The sequence below is a fragment of the Salvelinus alpinus genome, chromosome 8, assembly GCF_045679555.1.
Source record: "Salvelinus alpinus chromosome 8, SLU_Salpinus.1, whole genome shotgun sequence".
Taxonomy (NCBI): Eukaryota; Metazoa; Chordata; class Actinopteri; order Salmoniformes; family Salmonidae; genus Salvelinus; species Salvelinus alpinus.
The window spans coordinates 1,955,401-1,969,788 of NC_092093.1; the positions used below are offsets into that span (position 1 = coordinate 1,955,401).

The 14,388-nt window shown below is 39.4% G+C and overlaps 1 protein-coding gene across 1 annotated transcript in view; it reads left to right on the forward strand.

Moving 5' to 3' along the window:
• LOC139583836 (hormonally up-regulated neu tumor-associated kinase) overlaps positions 1 to 14,388 on the forward strand; it is a 67,860-nt gene that overhangs the window by 36,140 nt on the left and 17,332 nt on the right. The window contains exon 7 of the mRNA XM_071415369.1: positions 3,565 to 3,703. Within this exon, the coding sequence (XP_071271470.1) occupies positions 3,565 to 3,703 (139 nt within the window). The remainder of the gene's footprint in view (positions 1 to 3,564; positions 3,704 to 14,388) is intronic.

Genomic DNA, 14,388 nt, shown 5'->3' on the forward strand with positions numbered 1-14,388 from the left:
ACCCAGCTGTCATGGAGCCATGCTGTCATAACATCCTGGATTAACTGGGTCAGTGGTGTTCCAACCAGCTGTCAGGAGCCATGCTGTCATAACGTCCTGGATTAACTGGGTCAGTGGTGTTCCACCCAGCTGTCATGGAGCCATGCTGTCATTACGTCCTGGATTAACTGGGTCAGTGGTGTTCCACCCAGCTGTCAGGAGCCATGCTGTCATAACGTCCTGGATTAACTGGGTCAGTGGTGTTCCACCCAGCTGTCAGGAGCCATGCTGTCATAACGTCCTGGATTAACTGGGTCAGTGGTGTTCCACCCAGCTGTCAGGAGCCATGCTGTCATTACGTCCTGGATTAACTGGGTCAGTGGTGTTCCACCCAGCTGTCAGGAGCCATGCTGTCATAACGTCCTGGATTAACTGGGTCAGTGGTGTTCCAACCAGATGTCATGGTGCCATGCTGTCATAACGTCCTGGATTAACTGGGTCAGTGGTGTTCCAACCAGCTGTCATGGAGCCATGCTGTCATAACGTCCTGGATTAACTGGGTCAGTGGTGTTCCACCCAGCTGTCATGGAGCCATGCTGTCATAACGTCCTGGATTAACTGGGTCAGTGGTGTTCCACCCAGCTGTCATGGAGCCATGCTGTCATTACGTCCTGGATTAACTGGGTGAGTGGTGTTCCACCCAGCTGTCAGGAGCCATGCTGTCATAACGTCCTGGATTAACTGGGTCAGTGGTGTTCCAACCAGCTGTCATGGAGCCATGCTGTCATAACGTCCTGGATTAACTGGGTCAGTGGTGTTCCACCCAGCTGTCATGGAGCCATGCTGTCATAACGTCCTGGATTAACTGGGTCAGTGGTGTTCCAACCAGCTGTCATGGTGCCATGCTGTCATAACGTCCTGGATTAACTGGGTCAGTGGTGTTCCACCCAGCTGTCAGGAGCCATGCTGTCATTACGTCCTGGATTAACTGGGTCAGTGGTGTTCCACCCAGCTGTCAGGAGCCATGCTGTCATAACGTCCTGGATTAACTGGGTCAGTGGTGTTCCAACCAGATGTCATGGTGCCATGCTGTCATAACGTCCTGGATTAACTGGGTCAGTGGTGTTCCAACCAGCTGTCATGGAGCCATGCTGTCATAACGTCCTGGATTAACTGGGTCAGTGGTGTTCCACCCAGCTGTCATGGAGCCATGCTGTCATAACGTCCTGGATTAACTGGGTCAGTGGTGTTCCACCCAGCTGTCATGGAGCCATGCTGTCATTACGTCCTGGATTAACTGGGTGAGTGGTGTTCCACCCAGCTGTCAGGAGCCATGCTGTCATAACGTCCTGGATTAACTGGGTCAGTGGTGTTCCAACCAGCTGTCATGGAGCCATGCTGTCATAACGTCCTGGATTAACTGGGTCAGTGGTGTTCCACCCAGCTGTCATGGAGCCATGCTGTCATAACGTCCTGGATTAACTGGGTCAGTGGTGTTCCAACCAGCTGTCATGGTGCCATGCTGTCATAACGTCCTGGATTAACTGGGTCAGTGGTGTTCCAACCAGCTGTCATGGAGCCACGCTGTCATAACGTCCTGGATTAACTGGGTCAGTGGTGTTCCACCCAGCTGTCATGGAGCCATGCTGTCATAACGTCCTGGATTAACTGGGTCAGTGGTGTTCCACCCAGCTGTCATGGAGCCATGCTGTCATAACGTCCTGGATTAACTTGGTCAGTGGTGTTCCAACCAGCTGTCATGGAGCCATGCTGTCATAACGTCCTGTATTAACTGGGTCAGTGGTGTTCCAACCAGCTGTCATGGAGTCATGCTGTCATAACGTCCTGGATTAACTGGGTCAGTGGTGTTCCAACCAGCTGTCATGGAGCCACGCTGTCATAACGTCCTAGATTAACTGGGTCAGTGGTGTTCCACCCAGCTGTCATGGAGCCACGCTGTCATAACGTCCTGGATTAACTGGGTCAGTGGTGTTCCAACCAGCTGTCAGGAGCCACGCTGTCATAACGTCCTGGATTAACTGGGTCAGTGGTGTTCCAACCAGCTGTCAGGAGCCACACTGTCATAACGTCCTGGATTAACTGGGTCAGTGGTGTTCCAACCAGCTGTCAGGAGACACGCTGTCATAACGTCCTGGATTAACTGGGTCAGTGGTGTTCCAACCAGCTGTCATGGAGCCACGCTGTCATAACGTCCTGGATTAACTGGGTCAGTGGTGTTCCACCCAGCTGTCATGGAGCCACGCTGTCATAACTTCCTGGATTAACTGGGTCAGTGGTGTTCCACCCAGCTGTCAGGAGCCATGCTGTCATAACGTCCTTGATTAACTGGGTCAGTGGTGTTCCAACCAGCTGTCATGGAGCCATGCTGTCATAACGTCCTTGATTAACTGGGTCAGTGGTTTTCCAACCAGCTGTCATGGAGCCATGCTGTCATAACGTCCTGGATTAACTGGGTCAGTGGTGTTCCAACCAGCCTTCATGGAGCCATGCTGTCATAACGTCCTGGATTAACTGGGTCAGTGGTGTTCCAACCAGCTGTCAGGAGCCATGCTGTCATTACGTCCTGGATTAACTGGGTCAGTGGTGTTCCACCCAGCTGTCATGGAGCCACGCTGTCATAACGTCCTGGATTAACTGGGTCAGTGGTGTTCCAACCAGCTGTCAGGAGCCATGCTGTCATAACGTCCTGGATTAACTGGGTCAGTGGTGTTCCACCCAGCTGTCATGGAGCCATGCTGTCATAACGTCCTGGATTAACTGGGTCAGTGGTGTTCCAACCAGCTGTCATGGAGCCACGCTGTCATAACGTCCTGGATTAACTGGGTCAGTGGTGTTCCACCCAGCTGTCATGTAGCCATGCTGTCATAACGTCCTGGATTAACTGGGTCAGTGGTGTTCCAACCAGCTGTCATGGAGCCATGCTGTCATAACGTCCTGGATTAACTGGGTCAGTGGTGTTCCACCCAGCTGTCATGGAGCCATGCTGTCATTACGTCCTGGATTAACTGGGTCAGTGGTGTTCCAACCAGCTGTCATGGAGCCATGCTGTCATAACGTCCTGGATTAACTGGGTCAGTGGTGTTCCAACCAGCTGTCATGGAGACCACTCTGGACAGGCACAGTGTCTCTGTATGGGACATTAAACAACTGGAGGGACACACACAAGTAGACACGTACAAAAACACGCACACAAACACGCACACAGAGACACACTGATGTTAAATGAGGCATGTTGAGATGGTTAGGACCAGAGTTAGGGTGAAGGGGTTACTATGGTTACAGTGCTTACTATGGTTACCGTGGTTGTGGCTTCAGTTTATGGCTGGATTAACCATCTCAGGGGAACCAGTTCTGACTACCGCTGTGGTTACAGTGTGTGTGTGTGCGTGTGTGTGTGTGTGTGTGTGTGTGTGTGTGTGTGTGTGTGTGTGTGTGTGTGTGTGTGTGTGCGTGCGTGCGTGCGTGCGTGCGTGCGTGCGTGCGTGCGTGCGTGCGTGCGTGCGTGTGTGTGTGTGTGTGTGTGTGCGTGTGTGTGTGCGTGCTTGTGTATCTGCATGTGTGTAGACTTCGGTCTCAGCAACACTCTGAAGGTAGAGAGAGAGTCTGCTGAGCTGCTCAACACCCAGTGTGGAAGCCCTGCCTATGCTGCGCCCGAGCTGCTCGCCCACAGCAAGTATGGACCCAAGGTCGACGTCTGGTCCGTGTGAGTAATGTGTTGTATGTCACATGTTGTATGTCACATGGTGTATGCCATGTGTTGTATGTCACATGTCATATGTTGTATGTCACATGGTGTATGCCATGTGTTGTATGTCACATGTCACATGTTGTATGTCACATGGTGTATCCCATGTATCCCGATAGGAAACAATACTGTGCAGCCGTATTCATTGACCTGGCCAAGGCTTTTGACTCTGTCAATCACCACATCCTCATCGGCAGACTCGACAGCCTTGGTTTCTCTAATGATTGCCTCGCCTGGTTCACCAACTACTTCTCTGATCGAGTTCAGTGTGTCAAATCGGAGGGTCTGTTGTCCGGGCCTCTGGCAGTCTCTATGGGGGTGCCACAGGGTTCAATTCTTGGACCGACTCTCTTCTCTGTATACATCAATGATGTCGCTCTTGCTGCTGGTGATTCTCTGATCCACCTCTACGCAGACGACACTATTCTGTATACTTCTGGCCCTTCTTTTGACACTGTGTTAACAACCCTCCAGGCGAGCTTCAATGCCATACAACTCTCCTTCCGTGGCCTCCAATTGCTCTTAAATACAAGTAAAACTAAATGCATGCTCTTCAACCGATCGCTGCCTGCACCTGCCCGCCTGTCCAACATCACTACTCTGGACGGCTCTGACTTAGAATATGTGGACAACTACAAATACCTAGGTGTCTGGTTAGACTGTAAACTCTCCTTCCAGACTCACATCAAACATCTCCAATCCAAAGTCAAATCTAGAATTGGCTTCCTATTCCGCAACAAAGCATCCTTTACTCATGCTGCCAAACATACCCTTGTAAAACTGACCATCCTACCAATCCTCGACTTCGGTGATGTCATTTACAAAATAGCCTCCAAAACCCTACTCAATAAATTGGATGCAGTCTATCACAGTGCCATCCGTTTTGTCACCAAAGCCCCATATACTACCCACCACTGCGACCTGTACACTCTCGTTGGCTGGCCCTCGCTTCATACTCGTCGCCAAACCCACTGGTTCCAGGTCATCTACAAGACCCTGCTAGGTAAAGTCCCCCCTTATCTCAGCTCGCTGGTCACCATAGCAGCACCTACCTGTAGCACGCGCTCCAGCAGGTATATCTCTCTAGTCACCCCCAAAACCAATTCTTCCTTTGGACGTGGTGTATTCCACATGTTGTATGTCACATGTTGTATGTCACATGTTGTATGTCACATGTTGTATGCCCCATGTTGTATGTCACATGTTGTATGTCACATGTTTTATGCCATATGTTGTATGTCACATGTTTTATGTCACATGTTGTATGTCACATGTTGTATGTCACATGTTTTATGCCATATGTTGTATGTCACATGTTTTATGTCACATGTTGTATGCCATATGTTGTATGCCCCATGTTGTATGTCACATGTTGTATGTCACATGTTTTATGCCATATGTTGTATGTCACATGTTGTATGCCATCTGTTGTATGTCACATGTTGTATGTCACATGTTGTATGTCACATGTTTTATGCCATATGTTGTATGTCACATGTTGTATGCCATCTGTTGTATGTCACATGTTGTATGTCACATGTTGTATGTCCCATGTTGTATGCCATCTGTTGTATGTCATATGTTGTATGTCACATGTTTTATGCCATATGTTGTATGTCACATGTTGTATGCCATCTGTTGTATGTCACATGTTGTATGTCACATGTTGTATGTCACATGTTTTATGCCATATGTTGTATGTCACATGGTGTATGTCCCATGTTGTATGCCATCTGTTGTATGTCATATGTTGTATGTCACATGTTTTATGTCACATGTTGTATGCCCCATGTTGTATGTCACATGTTGTATGTCACATGTTTTATGCCATATGTTGTATGTCACATGGTGTATGTCCCATGTTGTATGCCATCTGTTGTATGTCATATGTTGTATGTCACATGTTTTATGTCACATGTTGTATGCCCCATGTTGTATGTCACATGTTGTATGTCACATGTTTTATGCCATATGTTGTATGTCACATGTTTTATGCCATGTGTTGTATGCCATGTGTTGTATGTCACATGTGTTATGTCCCATGTTGTATGTCATATGTTGTATGTCCCGTGTTGTATGCCATTTGTTCTATGTCCCATGTTGTATGTCATACGTTTTATGTCACATGTTTTATGTCACATGGTATGTGGTATGTCCCATGTTGTATAGTATGCTGATTAATGTTACTATGTATTAATACCAGCATGTCAGTATGCTGACAATGTATTAAATTATCTATAAATTAGGGCTGTGAGGATGTTTGCCATGCAGACTAGTATGTTGTATGTTATATGTTATATGTTATTTAGGGGGTCAGTCCTAGAATGTTATATGTTGTATGTTAATTAGGGTCAGTACTAGAATATTGTTTGTTATTTAGGGGGATCAGAACTAGAATGTTAATTAGGGGGTCAGAACTAGAATGTTATTTAGGGGGTCAGTACTAGAATATTGTTTGTTATTTAGGGGGATCATAACTAGAATGTTAATTAGGGGGTCAGAACTAGAATGTTATTTAGGGGGTCAGTACTAGAATGTTATATGTTATTTAGGGGGTCAGTACTAGAATGTTATATGTTATTTAGGGGGTCAGTACTAGAATGTTATATGTTATTTAGGGGGTCAGTACTAGAATGTTATGTGTTATTTAGGGGGTCAGTACTAGAATGTTATGTGTTATTTAGGGGGTCAGTACTAGAATGTTATATGTTATTTAGGGGGTCAGTACTAGAATGTTATATGTTATTTAGGGGGTCAGTACTAGAATGTTATATGTTATTTAGGGGGTCAGTACTAGAATGTTATATGTTATTTAGGGGGTCAGTACTAGAATGTTATATGTTATTTAGGGGGTCAGTACTAGAATGGTATATGTTATTTAGGGGTCAGTACTAGAATGTTATATGTTATTTAGGGGTCAGTACTAGAATGTTATATGTTATTTAGGGGTCAGTACTAGAATGTTATATGTTATTTAGGGGTCAGTACTAGAATGTTATATGTTATTTAGGGGGTCAGTACTAGAATGTTATATGTTATTTAGGGGGTCAGTACTAGAATGGTATATGTTATTTAGGGGGTCAGTACTAGAATGTTATATGTTATTTAGGGGGTCAGTACTAGAATGTTATATGTTATTTAGGGGGTCAGTACTAGAATGTTATATGTTATTTAGGGGGTCAGTACTAGAATGTTATATGTTATTTAGGGGGTCAGAACTAGAATGTTATTTAGGGGGTCAGTACTAGAATGTTATATGTTATTTGGGGGGTCAGTACTAGAATGTTATATGTTATTTAGGGGTCAGTACTAGAATGTTATATGTTATTTAGGGGGTCAGAACTAGAATGTTATTTAGGGGGTCAGTACTAGAATGTTATATGTTATTTAGGGGGTCAGTACTAGAATGTTATATGTTATTTAGGGGTCAGTACTAGAATGTTATATGTTATTTAGGGGGTCAGTACTAGAATGTTATATGTTATTTAGGGGGTCAGTACTAGAATGTTATATGTTATTTAGGGGGTCAGTACTAGAATGTTATATGTTATTTGGGGGGTCAGTACTAGAATGTTATATGTTATTTAGGGGGTCAGTACTAGAATGTTATATGTTATTTAGGGGTCAGTACTAGAATGTTATATGTTATTTAGGGGTCAGTACTAGAATGTTATATGTTATTTAGGGGGTCAGTACTAGAATGTTATATGTTATTTAGGGGGTCAGTACTAGAATGTTATATGTTATTTAGGGGGTCAGTACTAGAATGTTATATGTTATTTAGGGGGTCAGTACTAGAATGTTATGTGTTATTTAGGGGTCAGTACTAGAATGTTATATGTTATTTAGGGGTCAGTACTAGAATGTTATATGTTATTTAGGGGGTCAGTACTAGAATGTTATATGTTATTTAGGGGGTCAGTACTAGAATGTTATATGTTATTTAGGAGGTCAGTACTAGAATGTTATATGTTATTTAGGGGGTCAGTACTAGAATGTTATGTGTTATTTAGGGGTCAGTACTAGAATGTTATATGTTATTTAGGGGGTCAGTACTAGAATGTTATGTGTTATTTAGGGGTCAGTACTAGAATGTTATATGTTATTTAGGGGGTCAGTACTAGAATGTTATATGTTATTTAGGGGTCAGTACTAGAATGTTATATGTTATTTAGGGGTCAGTACTAGAATGTTATATGTTATTTGGGGGGTCAGTACTAGAATGTTATATGTTATTTAGGGGTCAGTACTAGAATGTTATATGTTATTTAGGGGTCAGTACTAGAATGTTATATGTTATTTAGGGGGTCAGTACTAGAATGTTATATGTTATTTAGGGGGTCAGTACTAGAATGTTATATGTTATTTAGGGGGTCAGTACTAGAATGTTATATGTTATTTAGGGGGTCAGTACTAGAATGTTATATGTTATTTAGGGGGTCAGTACTAGAATGTTATATGTTATTTAGGGGTCAGTACTAGAATGTTATATGTTATTTAGGGGTCACTACTAGAATGTTATATGTTATTTAGGGGGTCAGTACTAGAATGTTATATGTTATTTGGGGGGTCAGTACTAGAATGTTATATGTTATTTAGGGGGTCAGTACTAGAATGTTATATGTTATTTAGGGGGTCAGTACTAGAATGTTATATGTTATTTGGGGGGTCAGTACTAGAATGTTATATGTTATTTAGGGGGTCAGTACTAGAATGTTATATGTTATTTAGGGGGTCAGTACTAGAATGTTATATGTTATTTAGGGGGTCAGTACTAGAATGTTATATGTTATTTGGGGGGTCAGTACTAGAATGTTATATGTTATTTAGGGGGTCAGTACTAGAATGTTATATGTTATTTAGGGGGTCAGTACTAGAATGTTATATGTTATTTAGGGGTCAGTACTAGAATGTTATATGTTATTTAGGGGGTCAGTACTAGAATGTTATATGTTATTTAGGGGGTCAGTACTAGAATGTTATATGTTATTTAGGGGTCAGTACTAGAATGTTATATGTTATTTAGGGGGTCAGTACTAGAATGTTATATGTTATTTGGGGGGTCAGTACTAGAATGTTATATGTTATTTAGGGGTCAGTACTAGAATGTTATATGTTATTTAGGGGGTCAGTACTAGAATGTTATATGTTATTTAGGGGGTCAGTACTAGAATGTTATATGTTATTTAGGGGGTCAGTACTAGAATGTTATATGTTATTTAGGGGTCAGTACTAGAATGGTATATGTTATTTAGGGGGTCAGTACTAGAATGTTATATGTTATTTAGGGGTCAGTACTAGAATGTTATATGTTATTTGGGGGGTCAGTACTAGAATGTTATATGTTATTTAGGGGGTCAGTACTAGAATGTTATATGTTATTTAGGGGTCAGTACTAGAATGTTATATGTTATTTAGGGGGTCAGTACTAGAATGTTATATGTTATTTAGGGGGTCAGTACTAGAATGTTATATGTTATTTAGGGGGTCAGTACTAGAATGTTATATGTTATTTAGGGGGTCAGTACTAGAATGTTATATGTTATTTAGGGGGTCAGTACTAGAATGTTATATGTTATTTGGGGGGTCAGTACTAGAATGTTATATGTTATTTGGGGGGTCAGTACTAGAATGTTATATGTTATTTGGGGGGTCAGTACTAGAATGTTATATGTTATTTAGGGGTCAGTACTAGAATGTTATATGTTATTTAGGGGTCAGTACTAGAATGTTATATGTTATTTAGGGGGTCAGTACTAGAATGTTATATGTTATTTAGGGGTCAGTACTAGAATGTTATATGTTATTTGGGGGGTCAGTACTAGAATGTTATATGTTATTTAGGGGTCAGTACTAGAATGGTATATGTTATTTAGGGGGTCAGTACTAGAATGTTATATGTTATTTAGGGGGTCAGTACTAGAATGTTATATGTTATTTAGGGGGTCAGTACTAGAATGTTATGTGTTATTTAGGGGTCAGTACTAGAATGGTATATGTTATTTAGGGGGTCAGTACTAGAATGTTATATGTTATTTAGGGGTCAGTACTAGAATGTTATATGTTATTTAGGGGGTCAGTACTAGAATGTTATTTAGGGGGTCAGTACTAGAATGTTATATGTTATTTGGGGGGTCAGTACTAGAATGTTATATGTTATTTAGGGGGTCAGTACTAGAATGGTATATGTTATTTAGGGGGTCACTACTAGAATGTTATATGTTATTTAGGGGGTCAGTACTAGAATGTTATATGTTATTTAGGGGGTCAGTACTAGAATGTTATATGTTATTTAGGGGGTCAGTACTAGAATGTTATATGTTATTTAGGGGGTCAGTACTAGAATGTTATATGTTATTTAGGGGGTCAGTACTAGAATGTTATATGTTATTTAGGGGGTCAGTACTAGAATGTTATATGTTATTTAGGGGGTCAGTACTAGAATGTTATATGTTATTTAGGGGGTCAGTACTAGAATGTTATATGTTATTTGGGGGGTCAGTACTAGAATGTTATATGTTATTTAGGGGGTCAGTACTAGAATGTTATATGTTATTTAGGGGGTCAGTACTAGAATGTTATATGTTATTTAGGGGGTCAGTACTAGAATGTTATATGTTATTTGGGGGGTCAGTACTAGAATGTTATTTAGGGGGTCAGTACTAGAATGTTATATGTTATTTAGGGGGTCAGTACTAGAATGTTATATGTTATTTAGGGGTTCGGTACTAGAATGTTATATGTTATTTGGGGGGTCAGTACTAGAATGTTATATGTTATTTAGGGGGTCAGTACTAGAATGTTATATGTTATTTAGGGGGTCAGTACTAGAATGTTATATGTTATTTAGGGGTCAGTACTAGAATGTTATATGTTATTTAGGGGTCAGTACTAGAATGTTATATGTTATTTAGGGGGTCAGTACTAGAATGTTATATGTTATTTAGGGGTCAGTACTAGAATGTTATATGTTATTTAGGGGGTCAGTACTAGAATGTTATATGTTATTTAGGGGTCAGTACTAGAATGTTATATGTTATTTAGGGGTCAGTACTAGAATGTTATATGTTATATGTTTTTTAGGGGTCAGTGCTAGAATTTAATATGTTGTATGTTATTTAGGGGTCAGTACTAGAATGTTATATGTTATATGTTTTTTAGTGGTCAGTGCTAGAATTTAATATATTGTATGTTTTTTAGGGGTCAGTACTAGAATTTAATATGTTGTATGTTATTTAGGGGTCAGTACTAGAATGTTATATGTTATATGTTATTTAGGGGTCAGTACTAGAATGTTATATGTTATATGTTTTTTAGGGGGTCAGTACTAGAATTTAATATGTTGTATGTTATTTAGGGGGTCAGTACTAGAATGTTACATGTTATATGTTTTTTAGGGGTCAGTACTAGAATGTTATATGTTATTTAGGGGGTCAGTACTAGAATTTAATATGTTATATGTTATTTAGGGGGTCAGTGCTAGAATTTAATATGTTGTATGTTATTTAGGGGGTCAGTACTAGAATTTAATATGTTGTATGTTATTTAGGGGGGTCAGTGCTAGAATGTTACATGTTATATGTTTTTTAGGGGTCAGTACTAGAATGTTATATGTTATTTAGGGGGTCAGTACTAGAATTTAATATGTTATATGTTATTTAGGGGGTCAGTGCTAGAATGTAATATGTTGTATGTTATTTAGGGGGTCAGTACTAGAATTTAATATGTTGTATGTTATTTAGGGGGGTCAGTGCTAGAATGTTACTTGTTATATGTTAATTAGGGGGTCAGTGCTAGAATGTTACATGTTATATGTTTTTTAGGGGGTCAGTACTAGAATGTTATATGTTATTTAGGGGGTCAGTGCTAGAATGTTACATGTTATATGTTATTTAGGGGGGTCAGTGCTAGAATGTTACATGTTATATGTTATTTAGGGGTCAGTACTAGAATGTTACATGTTATATGTTTTTTAGGGGTCAGTGCTAGAATTTAATATGTTGTATGTTATTTAGGGGGTCAGTACTAGAATGTTATATGTTATTTAGCGGGTCAGTACTAGAATGTTACATGTTATATGTTTTTTAGGGGTCAGTACTAGAATGTTATATGTTATTTAGGGGGTCAGTACTAGAATTTAATATGTTATATGTTATTTAGGGGGTCAGTGCTAGAATTTAATATGTTGTATGTTATTTAGGGGGTCAGTACTAGAATGTTACATGTTATATGTTTTTTAGGGGTCAGTACTAGAATTGAATATGTTGTATGTTATTTAGGGGGTCAGTGCTAGAATTTAATATGTTGTATGTTATTTAGGGGGTCAGTACTAGAATTTAATATGTTGTATGTTATTTAGGGGGGTCAGTGCTAGAATTGAATATGTTGTATGTTATTTAGGGGTCAGTACTAGAATGTTACATGTTATATGTTATTTAGGGGGTCAGTACTAGAATGTTACATGTTATATGTTAATTAGGGGGTCAGTGCTAGAATTTAATATGTTATATGTTATTTAGGGGGTCAGTGCTAGAATTTAATATGTTGTATGTTATTTAGGGGGTCAGTGCTAGAATTTAATATGTTATATGTTATTTAGGGGGTCAGTGCTAGAATGTTATATGTTATTTAGGGGGTCAGTACTAGAATTTAATATGTTATATGTTATTTAGGGGGTCAGTGCTAGAATTTAATATGTTGTATGTTATTTAGGGGGTCAGTGCTAGAATTTAATATGTTGTATGTTATTTAGGGGGTCAGTGCTAGAATTTAATATGTTGTATGTTATTTAGGGGGTCAGTGCTAGAATTTAATATGTTGTATGTTATTTAGGGGGTCAGTACTAGAATTTAATATGTTGTATGTTATTTAGGGGGGTCAGTGCTAGAATTGAATATGTTGTATGTTATTTAGGGGTCAGTACTAGAATGTTAAAGGTTATATGTTATTTAGGGGGTCAGTACTAGAATGTTACATGTTATATGTTAATTAGGGGGTCAGTGCTAGAATTTAATATGTTGTATGTTATTTAGTGGTCAATACTAGAATGTTATATGTTATTTGGGGGGTCAGTACTAGAATGTTATATGTTATTTAGGGGGTCAGTACTAGAATGTTATATGTTATTTGGGGGGTCAGTACTAGAATGTTATATGTTATTTAGGGGTCAGTACTAGAATGTTATATGTTATTTAGGGGGTCAGTACTAGAATGTTATATGTTATTTAGGGGTCAGTACTAGAATGTTATATGTTATTTAGGGGTCAGTACTAGAATGTTATATGTTATTTAGGGGGTCAGTACTAGAATGTTATATGTTATTTAGGGGGTCAGTACTAGAATGTTATATGTTATTTGGGGGGTCAGTACTAGAATGTTATATGTTATTTAGGGGGTCAGTACTAGAATGTTATATGTTATTTAGGGGTCAGTACTAGAATGTTATATGTTATTTAGGGGGTCAGTACTAGAATGTTATATGTTATTTAGGGGGTCAGTACTAGAATGTTATATGTTATTTAGGGGGTCAGTGCTAGAATTTAATATGTTGTATGTTATTTAGGGGGTCAGTACTAGAATTTAATATGTTATATGTTATTTAGGGGGTCAGTGCTAGAATTTAATATGTTGTATGTTATTTAGGGGTCAGTACTAGAATTTAATATGTTATATGTTATTTAGGGGGTCAGTGCTAGAATTTAATATGTTGTATGTTATTTAGGGGGTCAGTACTAGAATGTTACATGTTATATGTTTTTTAGGGGTCAGTACTAGAATTTAATATGTTGTATGTTATTTAGGGGGTCAGTGCTAGAATTTAATATGTTGTATGTTATTTAGGGGGTCAGTACTAGAATTTAATATGTTGTATGTTATTTAGGGGGGTCAGTGCTAGAATTGAATATGTTGTATGTTATTTAGGGGTCAGTACTAGAATGTTACATGTTATATGTTATTTAGGGGGTCAGTACTAGAATGTTACATGTTATATGTTAATTAGGGGGTCAGTGCTAGAATTTAATATGTTATATGTTATTTAGGGGGTCAGTGCTAGAATTTAATATGTTGTATGTTATTTAGGGGGTCAGTGCTAGAATTTAATATGTTATATGTTATTTAGGGGGTCAGTGCTAGAATGTTATATGTTATTTAGGGGGTCAGTACTAGAATTTAATATGTTATATGTTATTTAGGGGGTCAGTGCTAGAATTTAATATGTTGTATGTTATTTAGGGGTCAGTACTAGAATTTAATATGTTATATGTTATTTAGGGGGTCAGTGCTAGAATTTAATATGTTGTATGTTATTTAGGGGGTCAGTGCTATAATTTAATATGTTGTATGTTATGTAGGGGGTCAGTGCTAGAATTTAATATGTTGTATGTTATTTAGGGGGTCAGTGCTAGAATTTAATATGTTGTATGTTATTTAGGGGGTCAGTACTAGAATTTAATATGTTGTATGTTATTTAGGGGGGTCAGTGCTAGAATTGAATATGTTGTATGTTATTTAGGGGTCAGTACTAGAATGTTACATGTTATATGTTATTTAGGGGGTCAGTACTAGAATGTTACATGTTATATGTTAATTAGGGGGTCAGTGCTAGAATTTAATATGTTGTATGTTATTTAGTGGTCAGTGCT